The sequence below is a fragment of the Elephas maximus genome, chromosome 6 (assembly GCF_024166365.1).
Source record: "Elephas maximus indicus isolate mEleMax1 chromosome 6, mEleMax1 primary haplotype, whole genome shotgun sequence".
In the NCBI taxonomy this organism is placed as follows: Eukaryota; Metazoa; Chordata; class Mammalia; order Proboscidea; family Elephantidae; genus Elephas; species Elephas maximus.
This window is the reverse complement of record NC_064824.1, coordinates 55,540,932-55,557,441: the sequence shown is the minus strand read 5'-3', so window position 1 is coordinate 55,557,441 and position 16,510 is coordinate 55,540,932. Positions and strand designations below refer to the sequence as shown.

The 16,510-nt window shown below is 36.0% G+C and overlaps 1 protein-coding gene across 6 annotated transcripts in view; it reads left to right on the top strand.

Moving 5' to 3' along the window:
• Window positions 1-16,510, top strand: part of CCDC148 (coiled-coil domain containing 148) — a 263,194-nt gene that overhangs the window by 152,674 nt on the left and 94,010 nt on the right. For all 6 annotated transcript variants that reach the window (XM_049888810.1, XM_049888808.1, XM_049888812.1 and 3 more), the window contains one exon: window positions 14,706-14,846. In XM_049888810.1, the coding sequence (XP_049744767.1) occupies window positions 14,706-14,846 (141 nt within the window). The remainder of the gene's footprint in view (window positions 1-14,705; window positions 14,847-16,510) is intronic.

Sequence of the window (16,510 nt, the reverse complement as noted above, 5' to 3'; positions counted from 1 at the left end):
ACCCAAGCCCAGGTTTATGCTTTCAAAACCTGAGTTCTCTCATCTACACTGTGCTTCCAGGTTGACTGCATAGGCATAAGGAAGGTTATGGCTCAATGATGGAGGCACAATAGCTTTAGTCTTTATATTACAGAGCTGATGAATTTTAACATTGGGAGAGATTATAGACAGCTTCCTGGTGTTAATTTTCAAGACTTTTTGACTCTGACCTAGAGTTAGAAATGTATTTCAGTGAAAACTACGATCATAAAATTCTTCGGAGAAAGTGCAGGGGCAATGCTCTTGAGCCTATTTTTACCAATGGATTATCTAATATAATAATGAAAAAAAAGCACAAATAGCAAAAGACAAAACAAATAAATGGGACTCAAAAATCAAAAACTATCCTTCATCAAAAGTTTACAAAAGAAGTGAAAAGACTAGCTGTAGACTGGGAGAATATCTTCAGAAAACATATATCTCATAAGAATCTAATGCCCAAAACATATATAAAACGTTGACAACTTAACAACAAAAAGACAACTGAATCATAAAATGGACAAAGGACTTGAATAAACATTTCACCAAAGAGGACATAAAATGGCCACCAAACACATGAAAAGATGCTCAACCTCATTAGCCATCAGAGAGATACAAATCAAAACCACGATGAAATACCATTTCACTCACACTAGGACAGCTAAGAAAAAAAAAAAAAAAACAGAAAATAGCAAATGTTGGTGAGAATGTGGGGAAATTGGAACACTTATCCATTGCTGGTGGGAATGCAAAATGGTTCAACCATTGTGAAAAACAGCATGGCAGTTCCTCAGAAAACTAAAACTAGAACTACCATATGACTCAGTGATTGCACTCCTAGGCATATACCCAAAAGTCTTGAAAGCAGAGACTCAAACAGAGACTTGCATACTTGTGTATTCATTGCAGCACTATTCACAATAGCTAAAAGGTGGCAACAACCTAAATGCCCATCAGCAGATGAATGGATAAACAAAATTTGGTACATACATACAATAGGAGAAATGAAATCTTGATACATGATACAGTATGGATGGAGCTTGAAGACATTATGCTGAGTGAAATAAGTCAATCATAAAAGGACAAATATTGTATGACCTTGCTTATAGAAAAAGACAAGTAAGGCAAATGTATAGAGATTGAAGTTTCAGAGTGGTTCCAGGGAAGAAGCCGGGGGGGTGGGGGGGGAGGCTAGATTATTGCTTATGGAGTACTGCGCGTTAGCTTACATTGATAGAAATACTGCCTTGATTAAGGGTAGGATTGCACAGCTGATTATTTTAAGTGCAGTCAGTAAGGTGTACACTTGTAAAAAGAACTGGCAAAAGTTGTGTTATAGACATATTTACAACAATGACCAAAAAACAGAATAGCTGTGGAGGCTGCTGATGGGATTTAGTTCCTTGGTTTGGAGGTTTAGGGTCAGGGTTTCATGGGACATCCCAGTTAATTGGTCTAATAATGTGTTTAGCGCTTCTGTTCTGCCTCCTAGTTTCTTGCCTAGTGCCTGGAGTCTTAAAAGCTTGCAAGTAGCCATCCAAGGTACAACAACTGATTTTTTTTTTTTTTTTTTTGGCCTGGAACAGAAGAGGAAGAAGGAAAGTCAGGAATAGGAAGAAACGGAATGTTTGGCTAATTGTTTCCATGAACACCTGCCTCCTTTGCCATGAGACCAGACGAACTAGATGGTGCCCAGCTAACAATACTGAATATTTTGGTGAAAGATTCTTGAAAAGAATCTTTGATCAAAAGAGGGAAAATGTGGGACAGAATTTCAAATTTTCATGGGCTCCAGACTTTGTGGAGCCTTGGGGGCTGAATGAACTTCTGAAACTATTTACCTTAAACCTTAAATGAAAATATCCCCTAAAGTCTTCTTAAAAACCAAACAAAATTACCTGAACTAGTAAAAAATGTCTGTCTTGAGCATTATGCTCTTTTAAGAACTACCTTTATGTGATCAAACCAACAACAGGAGCTGGAAAGATTAGATAGAAACCTTAGAGGACAGTAAATTTGTTAATTGGGGAGGAACAACTCAGAAAAGGAAGGTGAGAATGTTGCAGAGCTCCAAGAATGTAACCAATGTCACTGAATTGTACATGTGGAAACTGTTGAATTGGTGTATGTTTTGCTGTGTATATTCTCAACAACAACTACAAAATAAATTTAAAAAACATTTTAAATACATATATTTTGCATCACAAACCAATGTACACACAGAATGGAAACAACTTATTGAAACAGTATATTGGCAAGAGATCTATTGCCTTTTATAAAAATGCTAGCTCCTATCCATAAAAATGATTTCATGGTCCACCACTGAGTTGTGACCTACTGTTTGAAAAACTCTGATCTAGTCCCCTTAATTTTTAGAGGAGGATTTGATGCTCAGTAAATCGAAGTGCTTTCCCAAAATCTCATAGCCAGGAGGCACGTGATTTCCTGAATCTTAGTACAGTTTTCTGACTCTTTCTGTTATGCTATTTTGTTTTGTCAGCTTCATAAATAAAATTGATTGATAAGTTTGTAATTTTTGTCCCTTAGGAAAAAAAATCAGTTGATACTTTTTTATTTATTGGCATTTAATTTGTTTCTTTCTCTAGAAGTCTTGTTTTGCACTAAGGCTAGACCCTCCAGAACCCAATAAAATGAAATTTTGCACAATTTTATTTGAAAAGGACACTGGACAGTCAAGATAGCAATAGTGCATAGTATTTGAGATTCTGAGAAAGACTAATAAAAACCACTGAAAATGGAAAGCAGTTATCAAAGAGAGGTGATTTAAAAAAACAAACAAAAAAAACTTTCGAAGCCACCCAAGAAAACAAGGAACAATTATGAAACCAAGAGAAAAAACCAAATCTTTCTGCTAAGCAAAAATGCCAAGCAGAGAACAGAACACTTGAATAACCTATGCGAAATCACAGGTACTATATTTCATGAGTGAAGTTTAAACATAAACGGAACACATAAGATAAAAAAAAGCATAGGTAGGCAATATTGAAAAATGGTGGGACATTTGTAAATAATTTAATGGAGCTATAATATCAGACTCTAAAAGATTTAATGAAATGAAGATGTGACATTTCTTCAGTTGAACTAAACTTAGAAGCTTAATTTTTTTATATCAGACTCTAAAAGATTTAATGAAATAAAAACATGACGTTTCTTCAGTTGAACTGAACTTAGAAGCTTAAAGGAACGTTTATGGAGGAAACAGAGAAAGGAACTTGGCTGCCACTTTTCCCACGTCGTCTAACATTTATAGAAATATGAATTAGTTGTTACAAGTCCTGACAAGGTTTTCTGAATACTTTCCACATCAGAAAATACCAATAGAGCTTGGGCAGAGCCCCACAGTAGAGGAGTCAGAAAATGGTGGTGTGTTTGGAGCAGGCCTTTTTCTTTCTAAAGACCAACTCAGGGAGAGAAAAGAAAATATTGTCAGTCTAACTTCTAAGCATAATCTTAAATTCTTACTCATTCACCCACCCAACAAGTATTTATTGAACCCCTTCTAAGTGTTAGATGCCGTGCTAGGCTCTAGAGATGTTAGCTGCCGCAGAGTTGGCTCTTGACTCATGGTGATCCCATGAACAGTGAAACAAAATACTGCCGGGTCCTGGCCATCCCCATGACTGGTTGTGGATTGGACCCTTGTGACCCATAGGATTTTCCCTGTCTGATTTTCAGAGGTACATCGCCAGGCCTTTCTCCCTAGTCCACCTTAGTCTGGAAGTTCTGCTAAATCCTGTTCAGCGTAACAGCAACACGCAAACCTCCACTGACAGACGAGTGGTGGCTGTACATGAAGAACTCAAGTCTCTCGCATGGAAGGCAAGAATTCTACCACTGAATCACCACTGTCCCTTGATCTGGGAATACGGCCCATGAATAAGACAAATCTGGTCCTTGCCTTTAAGTTTGTAGCCCAGTCGGTGGTACAGGCAATTCCAAATGATTTGATGTGTGATATAATAGAAGAGGGACCAGATTCTGGGGAAGCAGAGAAGAGACATCTGACCTAGGTGTGGTGGGCTACAGAAGGCTTCCTGGGGCCTTGACTACGATAAATAGAAGTCATCCAGTTGAAGGGTGAAGGAGACAGGCTTATTTGTTTCAAGAATTATATCACACCCTATGTTTAATGCCTTTTTAAAGCATGAGCGTGGAATACAATAAGCCCTCATAAATGGCAGTTTTTAATATTTTATTGTTGGTTACAGGCACTGGTGAAACAGTATCTTTCCTTTGATTTCCAATGTAAAACAAGCGCATTATAAAATATTTCTATAAATATGGCTGATAGACTTCAATATTAATGTTTAATTGTCTATTATTATTTAAAAGGCCTATAAAATACTGGTATTCCTCATTGCAGTTCATTTTACTTGTGGAAGAAAATCGCATAGTATGTCATATATCATAATGTCTGTATATTAGAAAAATATAAAATAGAATCAGAATAATATAACTGAAAAGAACTATAGAAGTCATCTGCTCCAGTCCTTTTCTTTAACATGGGAGAAAACTGGCTTAGCTATTTGCTCAAAGTAGCAGTGTAATTGGTTAGTGGCAGAGATTGGACTAAAAAATAGGTGTTGTAATAGTCCAATACTCATTTCCTTTATACCACACAGCCACTTACAATAGAATGTTTTCAAAGCTTTCAACTTTGATGTAAAATTATTTGTGTTAATATTTTTACCTTGATGCTAATTTCAATTATTACCTTTGAAGTTTTCATGGGCTTCATTTTTTGTTTTTCTAGTACTTTATTCCCTCTGAAAATATAAGTGTTTAATAATTTCACTTAAACCACTTTACATTAAGAGTAAGAAGTACATGTAATGCTACTAACCATTTTCATTTTACTTTGTAAACCCTTAATTTTTCATTTGCAATAGAGGAACATAAAAATGTCATTTGTCGTCTGTTAGGTTAGGGTTTCATTCAAAGACTATACCCATGGCAGGAGTATTAAGCAAAGTACTAACTAAGGAGCTGGGAACATGTCCTGTAGTTAATCACCTAAATAATTCTTCCTTTATAGCACGTTCTTGAGTGCCTCTGTAGTAATGTTCTGTCATGGTTATTATCAATACACAGTTATGTTCACATGCTCTGTTTAAAACTATATAATTAGCAAGTCTTTTAAAATAAAACCACTGAAATATTCTTCTGGACTATTCTTCCTTTCACTCACTGTTCACTCAGAAGTTTTATGTTTAGTCTATTGTGCTAATATTGATTTCTTTGCCCACCTGCCAATTTTCTTATTCTCTGGCATCTTGAAATAATCGGTTGTCATTCTCTCCACAAGGCTTGGCTCCCTCTGGGGGATCCATCAGATAAAGATTTTTTCAGTGGCACCCTTTTCCCACCAGATTCTTCACCTTGCCCATTGTGCATTCTGAAAAAATCCACTTTTACCTGATTGCTTAGATACTAATTGCTGCTAAGCCTGTTTCTCATTGTCGAGATCTCACAACCCTAGCTACCTGTAAAATAATGCTAGCTTCAACAGCTTTCTCCCATTTACTCTTCAAGTTTTTTCTTTTGGTACATTTGTCATTACAAATGATACTGTGAACTACTGACTTCAGATAAGCCTCTAATGGTCCCTGCCCATTCCCATGATTTCAATATTAAGTGGAAGCAATTTCGACTTCTGAGGGCTACTGAAGCCTTGCTTTTTGGTTTGGCTTTGTTTTCAGTATTTTTTTTTTTTCTTTACTTCACTTTACTTTCTGTTTCTCCATATGTTGTTTGACATCTACTATCCATTGGATTTTGGTTGTTGAACATGTAGTAATTTCTTGATTCTATGGTTTGTGCACCCCTTTTAAAAAATCGGCATTATTTTCTCTTTTCTGGAGAAGAGAAGAAGCATCACCTATTGCTAACAATATGCCAAGGAAGAAATTACAGGGTCAATTGGCGGGTAAGCTTGGGATTGTTTGGTCTGGTTATTTTCGTGCTATATTTGCCTTAGAAAACAGAAATGAACAGATCTTTGCTAGGCTTTTTCTTCTTCAGATCATATGACATCATGTATGTATGTGAAGGTCATCCAATGATGATTCTCATAAGTTAGTCTTAAACCAAAAGATGAGAAGAGTATTTTTAAAATACAAGCTTCTTGTCACTGAAATTTGTGGCTATAATCTCAGTTCTTCAAAAAACTGAATGTATTCTTTTTTTCCCTCTACTAGTTTCAATGTATATGAATTCTTTCTTCCCACTGCCTCAGAACCTTGAGACTATAGTATTTTGTTATACAAATCTCTTTCTGTATACCTGTATTTTATTTTATGGTTCATTTTAGTTTTTAAAAAATTTTGTTGTGGAAAAATCTTAAACATGTACAAAAGTCTATCATCACTCCACTTCAGCACTTAGGAATTCATTAGCCAAGCTTGTTTAACCTATACCCTTACCTCCTCTCCTGTGCCTATTGGATTGTGTTGAAGCAAATCTCAGACATCATATCATTTCATCTATTGGTATGTCAGTACAGATCTCTAAAATTAGAAGGACTCTTAAAGAGCATAACCACGCTACTATCATACCTAGAAAAGTTTAACAGTAGTTCCTTAATATCATCGACTAACCAATCAGTATTGAAATATCTCCAAATATCTCATAATTTTTGCATCATTTTGTTCAAATCAGAATCCAAATATGATCCATGTATTGCAAACGGTTGATGTCTCTTAAATCTCTTTTAATCTATAGTTCTCATTCCCTTGTTTTTTTCTTGTAATTTGTTAAAGTTTTAAAGTTTCCCAAATATGGGATTTTGCTCATTGTATCCCCATAATATTGTTTAACATGCTTCTCTGGTGGATGAATTTCCTGTAACCTTAGAGGTAGGTCAAGAGATTTGGTCAGATTCACTTTTATTTTTTGGTAAGAATGGTTCATGAAGTGTTGTATACTTTAATACTTTAATAGGTGGCCATAATGTCTGCCTGTTTCTCTGTGATGTTTAGACTGACCACTATTGCCAGCCTGATTAATCTATTATAAAATTTCCTGTCATCCGTTAAAGTCAGGTTTTTAACAGCTACGGATGATCATGAACTAGGATCCATTATTTCATTAGATGTTGCAAAATGGGGTATTCTAGTACTATCATTTCTTCTTCTTTCACTAGGTTTTTATTTAAAATATTTATTTTGATAAATTAAATAAGAGGTAATTATTGAGGACCTATGATGTGCCAGCACTCTGCATAAACAGAAATAGTATACTGTAAACAATTACAAGGTAAAAAAAAAAAAAAAACAATTACAAGGTAGTTATGATATAGTAACTGAAATAAAAGAGAGATGAGCATGGCTTGGAGAATGTCTCATGGAAGATGTAGAGCATGTATTGGATCAAGAAGCATTGTTATGAAGTAGGGGGAACCTGAAGGCATTCCAGATGGGGGAATAGTTTCAACCATACCATGAAGCTAAGAACAGGAATGGCCGTGTAAGGAAAGGCACAAGAAAAAACCTACCTAGAGATTGCATATTACCTAGGTTACAGAGGGGCATTTGTTAAGAATGAAACAGCTAAATTATTTAGATTCTATTTTTATCCATTGAAATCATCCCCATGACACTTCTGTCTTATTCCAAATACATTTGGCAGATAGACTTGCACTGGACTAGTGAACTTCAACAGAGTGAACTAGGATATTCAAGGCTTAGAAATTGACTTTTAATTAACAAAAGCTCATCTGAGTTTTAAAAAAAACGATATTGCTCAAGTTAGAGATAAAATATAACTATTTAGTCATGTTGATGGTGTGTATATGTCTTATATATCTTAGGTTAGGTTCTCTAGAGAAGCAAAACCAGTGAAGTGTGTGTGTGTGTGTTTGTGCGTATATAGAGAGAGATTTATCTCAAGGAAATGGCTCATGTGGTTGTAAAGGATGGCAAGTTCCTCTAGCGTCAGGCTAGAGGCTTCTTCTGACTCACATAGCTATAGAGGTTGATGAACCCAAGATCAACAGGTTAGACAGCAGGCTGCTGACTCACAGGCTATGGAGGCTGATGAATTCTAAGATCAGCAGGTAAGCTGCTAGCTCAAGTCCCAATAACTGGAGGTTAGATGATGATGAACCAGATGCAGGATCCAGAGAGAAAGCCTTGCTGGAACATCTGTTTATATACTGGATTCAGGCCACACCCCCTGAGGAAATTCCTTTTCAACCAATTGGCTGTTCATAGCAATCTCATCATGGAGTTAATTACGTAGCTGCCAAACTACTGAGAATCATGGCCCAACCAAGTTGACATGCATTCATTATCATCACAATGTAGTAATAAAAAAGCCCAAACTACAGGGAGAGTTGTGATTCACCACAACAAACCAAGATGTTTGAAAAGAAGAGGTAGGCTCACAGAGTTTGGTGTGTAGCTTTGACAAAGTGACAGATGCTGAATTTAATTTTGGGTATGCTAAATTTTGATTACACATACAAATAGCCAGACCTGTAAGCATTGGTTAACATAGTATTGGATTGCAGACAAAAAGAGCTGATAATGTGAATTTTAGAGACAGACACATAAAAGTGATAGGTGAACTTGTAGGAGAAAAGGAACACATCAGATAATGAATGGAAAGAGAAAGGCTGAAGGTCAAAGAAGATAACAGTAGGGTTGGGTGTATAAGAATGGACCCAGAAAGAGAAGTATCCATTGATGGAGAATCCGGGGAGAGTGATGTCAAGGCCTAGGATGGAAAGAGTTTTAAGCATGAGAAGATGATCAACAGGGTCAAGTGCCATCACAATGTCAAGGAAAGGTGGACTGAGAACTATCCTTTGGGTGTTCAGGAGGAAGAGTACTGGTAACACTCGACAGGACAACTTGACCTTTAGCTGTAGCGTGTTACAAAATGGAAGATGAATGATAGAAAAGAATGGATAGGAAGTAGAAAGTTGAGAGAGAAAGCCTAGATGATCATCAATTCTAGGAATGAGTTTCCAAGGAAAACAGATATGATGGTTAGAATGAGCAGGTGCTTGGGGAAACCTACATATGTCTGAAAACCAAGAATAGGAATTTCCTTGATTATGTTGATAAATAGCACAAAGTTTTTTTTTGTTTTTTTTTTTAGAAAACTAAAACTTTGAATAATATAAGTACGAAAAGAGCTTATTTAGTCACTTTAATTCATTATATTTGTAGGACAGTATTTTATACATCACCATTAATGAGTTGTGCTTATATAAAACAAGTAAGATACAAGTCATGAAGCAGAGAATGCTAGTTTCTTCCTTTTCTGAAAACTATTGCACATGTTTCTGTACCACCTTCTTTGCTGCTTTGTCAGTCATATGTGTACATGAACCAAGTAAGTGGTTTTTTTAATCTATTTATCTATTTAAATTTTGCATTAAGTAAAAGTTTACAGAGCAAATCTCTCCTGTTCAATAGTATGTACACAAAATGTTTCATGGACTTTGTTTCATTCCCCACAATGTGTCAGCACTCTCCTCATTTCAGCCCTGGGTTCACCATTTCCTTTCATCCTGATTTTTTAACCCCTTCCTGACTTCTCATCTTTGATTTTGGGCAAATGTTGCCCTTTTGATCTCTACAATTGATCGTTCTAAGGAACACGTTCCTCTTGGGTGTTATTATTTATTTATAGACCAGTCTATTGTTTAGCTGAACAGTGGTCTTGGGGAATAGCTTCAGTCCCAGGTCAGATGGGTGTTTTAGGGCCATAGCCTCAGGGGTTCCTCCAGTCTGTGTCAGACCAGTAAGGCTGGACTTTTTTGTGAGTTTAATTTTTTGTTCTACATTTTTCTCCTGATCTGTCGAGGACCCTCTTTTGTGATCCCAGTCAGAGCGGTTGGTAGTGGTAGCTGGGCACCATCTAGTTTTTCTGGTCTCAGGGTCATGTAGTTTATGTTCATGTGGTCCATTAGTCCTTTGGACTAACTGCTCTCTTGAGTCTTTGGTTTTTCTCACTCTCCTTTGCTCCAGCAAGGAAGAGAACAATAGTTGTATCTTAGATGGCTGCTCGGAAGTTTTTAAGACCCCAGACGCTACTCACCAAAGTAGGATGCAGAACATTGTCTTTACGAACTATGTTGTGCCGTAGATGTCCCCCAAGCCTGTGGTCCTTTGCCTTCGAACCTTGGAACTTCATCCCATGAGGTGTTTGGTTATGTCTAATAGGTTTTCCTGACTGTGCCCCTTGTGTACTCTACTGTCTGTATTAATATATGAGGAGCACCTATAGTCATGTATGTAGAAATATCCACCACCAAACATGTATCTGCCAGTGGGTTGGCTCCCTTACACCCTTCTGTACCTCTTGGCATATCTATCTACCTATGTATCTATTTATAAATTATTGTTTGTTATTACTATTTTTTGCAGGATTGTCTATGGTATAGTAGTTACTGTAGCTGCCCTTTATTCTTGGGTTCCTCTCAGTTCTCTCTTGCCTTTGCTCATGTTGTACTGACTTCTCTCATAATGTGTATTGCCTTTCCCTTCACCAATATTAATATATGTCTTCTATCTATTTGGTAATTTTCTCTCCCCCCCCCATCCCTGGTAACCATCAAAGAATGTTTTTTCTTTCTTTTTTTTTCCTATATGTAAACCTTTTTTTGTTACTTTATAATAGTGCTGTCATAAAATATTTGTCCTTTTGTCATTGACTTATTTCATCCAGTATAATGACCTTCAAATTCATCTGTGTTGTGAGATGTTTCAAGGATTCATCGTTCTTTATCTTTGGGTTGTATTCCATGGAGTGTATTTACCACAGTTTATCCATTCATCTGTTGATGGGCACTTAGGTTGTTTCCATCTTTTTGCTATAGTGAATAATGCTGCAATGAACATGGGTGTGCATGTATCTATTCATGTGATGGCTCTTATTTCTCTAGGATATATTCCTAGGAGTGCAATTGCTGAATCACATGTTATTTCTATTTCTAGCTTTTTGAGGAAGCACCATATCATTTTCCATAGTGGTTGTACCATGTATAAGAGCTCCGTGTCCTTAAAACCTTGCCAACATTTGTTATTTTTTGTTTTTTTATTTAGTACCAGTAATGTCCAGGTGAGATGGTATCTCATTGTGGTTTTGATTTGCATCTCTCTAATTGCTAATGGGAGCCCTAGTGGCACAGTGGTTAAGAGCTATGGCTGCAAATTAAAAGGCCGGCAGTTTGAATCCACCAGCCACTCCTGGGAAAGCCTATGGAGCAGTTCTGGTCTGTCCTCAGTGGCAATGGATTTGAGTTTTTTTGTTTGTTCATTTAATTGCTAATGATCACAAGCATTTCTTCATATGTTTGTTAGCTACCTGAATGTCTTCTTTGGTGAAGTGGCCGTTCATATTCTTTGCCCATTTTTTAATTGGATTGTTTGTCTTTTTATTGTTGATGTGTTGAAGTTTTCTATAAATTTTAGAGATTAGACCCTTTTCAGATATGTCATAGCCCCAATTTTTTTTTCCCAGTCTGTAGGTTCTCTTTTGACTCTTACAGAGAAGCCTTTTGTTGAGCATAAGAGTTTAAGTTTTAGGAGCTCCCATTTATCAGTTCATCTTCTGCTGTGTGTACATTTTTAGTTATGTTTGGTATTCTATTTATGCCATATATTAGGGCCCATAGTGCTGTCCCTATTTTTCCCTCCATGATCTTTATAGTTTTAGCTTTTATACTTAGGTCTTACCCTAGTGGTACAGTGGTTAAGAGTTTGGAGGCAAAATGAAAAGGTTGGCAATTTGAATCCACTAGCTGCGCCTTGGAAGCCCTATGGGACAGTTCTACTCTCGTACAGGGTTGCAATGAGTTGGAATTGACTTGATGGCAATGGATTTGATTTTTTTGTTTTGTTTTGTTTTGGTCTATTTTGAGTTTGTTTTTGTGTATGGCATGAGAAATGGGTACCGTTTCATTTTTCTACAGATAGGTATCCAGTTTTCCAGTACCGTTTGTCAAAGAGACTACCTCGTCCCCATTCAATGGACTTTGGCCCTCTTCAAAAATCAGTTATCCATAGGTGGATAGATTTATGTCTGGGTTCTCAATCCTTTTCCATTCGTCTATGTGTCTGTCCTAACAGTACCAGGCTGTTTTGACTACCATGGTGGCATAGTAGTTCTGAGATCAAGTAATGTGAGGCCTCTTACTTTGTTTTTCTTCTTCAGTGATGCTTCACTTATCCAGGGCCTCTTTCCTTTCCATATAAAATTGGAGATTAGTTTTTTCATCTCGTTAAAGACTGCTGTTAGAGTTTAGATCAAGATTGGATTATATCTATAGATCACTTTGAGTTGTATTGACATTTTCACAATGTTGAGTCTTTCTATCCATGATCATGGTATGTTTTTTCCATTTATGTATGTCTCTTTTGGTTTCTTGCAGTAATGTTTTATAGTTTTCTTTGTATAGGTCTTTTACATCCCTGGTTAGATTTATTCCTAAGTATTTTATCTTTCGGGGGGCTATTGTAAATGGTATTGTTTTCCTGATTTCCTTTTCAAAGTTCTCTTTGTTGGTGTAGAGGAATCAAATGGAATTTTTTGTTGATCTTGTATCCTGCTACTTTGCTGAATCCTTTTATTAGTTCCAGTAGTTTTCTTGTGGAATCTTTGGTATTTTCTACATATAGGATCATATCATCTGCACATAGGGATAGTTTTTACTTCTTCCTTACCAGTTTGGATGCCCTTCATTTCCTTTTCTTGTCTTATTGTTCTAGCTAGGACTTCCAGTACAATGTTGAATAAGAGTGGTCATAAAAGGCATCCTTGTCTGGTTCCCATTCTCAAGGGGAATGCTTTCTCTCTGTTGAGAAAAATGTGTGTTTTTATTTTGTTAGTTTCACTGGTTTCCTACATACAAAGATAATACATGCTTATTGTAAAAATGTTACCCAGTACAGAAAAGTTTAAAGAATATTTTTTTAATTCCATGAAATGATACTATTCAAAGATTACTCATAGTGTTATTTTGATAAGCCTCCTTCCAAATCTCTTTCTATGCATAGATGATATTTTATATTAATGACATCACACTATAAATATGGTTTTGCACATGATTTTTGCATTTAATTATATGTTCTGGACGTTTTCTATGTCAATGAATATAGATATGTACTGCCCTTTTAGAATGGCATGCACTGTATGAAGGTACCATGATTAAATTAAGACATCCCCTATTGATAGACATTAAGACTGTTCAGTTTTTGTGGTTTAAGCAGCACTGCTATGAACATACCTGTGGGTACTTTTTTTTGTTGTTGTTGTTGTTCTTTAGATGAAGCTTTACAGAAAAAACTAGCTTCTCATTAAACAGTAAGTACACATATTATTTTATGACATTGGTTAACAACCCCAAGACATGTCAATGCTCTTTTCTTGACCTTGGGTTCCCTATTATCAGCTTTTCTGTTCCCTGCTGCCTTCTAGTCCTTGCTCTGGGCTGGGATGCCCCTTAAGTCTCATTTTGTTTTATGGGCCTGTCTTTGGCTGAAAGGTGAACCTCAGGAGTGACTTCATTACCGAGCTAAAAGGGTATCTGGGGGCCATACTCTCAGAGTTTCTCCAGTCTCTGTCAGGCCAGTAAGTCTGGTCTTTTTTTATGAGTTAGAATTTTGTTGTACATTTCCTGTTGGTACATTTTTATGTACTTGTCTAGTTGATTGCCATCTTTAGACAATTTCTTGGAATTGGAGTTGTGGATCAAAGGCTATGCATATTTTATATTGTGGTACATATTGCCAAATGCCTTTCAGAAATGCTGTACCAATTATATTCCTACTAATACCACGTATTAGTAGCCAGAGATTTCTTTGAAATGTCTTAATTTTTTTTTTCATCTTCATTTGGGTTCATTGCATTACTTATAAATAAAGAGGCTGAAATACATCAGCGATTCTTAAAGTTTTTAGGGTCTTTGAATGATTTGAGATGTTTTGAATGTAGGGATACCTACTTTCCAGAAAAACACGTATGTGCAAAAACACAAATATTTTGAATTATGGTGTTGGTGAAAAATGTTGAATATACCATGGACTGCCAGAAGAATGAACAAATTTCTCTTGGAAGAAGTACAGCCAGAATGCTCCTTAGAAGTGAGAATGGCAAGGTTTTATCTCATGTACTTTGAACATGTTATCAGGAGGGACCAGTCCCTGGAGAAGGACATCATGCCTGATAAAGTAGAGGGTCAGCGAAAGAGAGAAAAACACTCAGTGAGATGAACTGACACCGTGGCTACAACAATGGGCTCAAACATAGCACCAATTTTGAGGGTGGTACAGGATGGGGCAGTATTTCATTCTGTTGTACATAGGGTCACTATGGGTTGGAACCAACTCAACAGCACCTAACAACAATATTAATGTGAATTCACAGATTCCTTAACATCAGTTCACAGACCCTTTAGGACTTCATTCCATGAATCTTGGTGAAAAATCTCTAAATGAGGTGATTTAAAAATTGCTTTCTTCTTTCAACAGTAACAGATATATCATGTACACACATCCTACACATATCACACACTCATGTGTACACAGAATTTAACGTGTATTTTGACTAAATTTGTACAGATACATCTGTTTGATATAGAACCTAGTCTCACTATGACCTGTGAAACCACTTGCGTGTACATAGCTAATGAAATCAAGTGTTTCTCTTCACTTCAGGTTCTTCAATGGCGAGCCCACCAGGAAGAGGTAGCAAGACTGGAAATGGGTATTATTGCCAGAAGAAGAGAAAAGGAAAAGGAGAAAGAGAAACTATGGAAGAAGAAGGAATTGTTGCAAAGAGAGGAGAAGAAAGAAAAGGTATAAAATTTGCTGTTGACAGGAATGCACGAATGAATGTTGAATGGCCTGATTGAGTTTGGATTGATCTTGATGTTTGGCACAAGCTCTCATAGTTAGTTGTTAGAAAGATTCACAGGGATATGGAGTTTGCTTTAGTTTATTTGAGCTCCAACAATTTGTGAACATGGATGAGAACCCACTTTGTTGACCTGTACAAGTTCAGGTACTTGTGATTAGAAGAGATGATGTAGGTAAAAAGGCAGAGTTTGAGAATGTTGTTAAGTTTTGTACTAGGCAGGAACATGGGAAAGACTAAAGGGTACTGGGATAATATTTTAGTTGATAGCTGTGCAGCATATGATTGTCAAAAGATGTGCTTTTGGCAATATACATTGTACTAGCGAAAGTGCACTTCATGGAACACCAAAAGGCTGTTTAGAAAATTTCTTTGGTTTGATGTTTGTTTGATTATCTTGTTTTTCATTTACTGCCATGAATTCATCATTCCACTTTTGAGCAAATATTTGGTTCTCAATCTCCAAAATTTCATGAGAACACTTATTAACAGCTTCAAAAATGATTGTTGATAACCTGTGGAAGATAGAACACATTTGAGGGGAGATTTATATATACCAAATTAAGCCATCTTTTATTGCTAGACATTTAGACCCTTTCCAGTTTTTCTGTTTTAAGCATATACATTATTCATAATATATGGTATTTATCATATAATATTTGGTATATATATTATTTATGATGTATTTGTTTAGGCATTTTTGTTTGTTCCCACAATAAAAATTATAGAATTTGCTGTAAAAATTTTTTGTTAAATATTTTGTGTGATTTTTAAAATCTGTTTTTATGAAATTGCTGCCTTCTGTGGAAATAATTCCCAAAAAGACAATTTATGATCAACCTGATAACAATGAAGGAAACTCTCATTAACCTATACAACTGTATTTACTTGATCTGTGTGATATAAAAAATGTTTTGTTTTGAAAAGATGCTTAAAATTCTAAAAAAAAAAAAATTGCCATAGAGTTGATTCCAGCTCATATGACAAATTAATTCATGGTCCTTGGTAGACAAATTTTTCATTTTTGTGAGTGTGATTGACACTTTGGGTTATCTGATCAGCCAGGTCTATGCAGCCCTTGTCTATAAATTTTCCTTCGAGAGAGAAAATGTGGAGGGAAAAGGACACCATAGATTTTTTAGCTATAAGCCAATTTTCTGCATTTTATTATACCTCAGTTGTCATAGTTCTTGATTTGTGTTGTGCTTTTAAATCAGCAAATTGGTGTAGAGGCAGCATGTGGAAAACTACATACATAGAAGTTATATGATCATTTGACAAAGTCAGGTGCTGAGAGGATATAATTTACAAATTTTATGTTTTTTAATTCAAGAAGGGATTCAATTTCCATTTCTAAGGAAATAAGTTGGGTGGTTTCATTAAGACTCCATCAAGAGAGTTGATGGTTAAAAGGAATAATTGAATGTGCCTCAGAAACTCATAAATATATATCATTTTTCAAATAATGTAAGTGAACAGTATATTTCTGGGGGGAACTTACCTATTATTTACTGTTATGAAAGTACAGTGTTGGAAAAGCATATTCCTATAGTTTTGTCATTTACCGGGCCCCCTCATGCTATTTCTTTTCTATAAATTAATATCC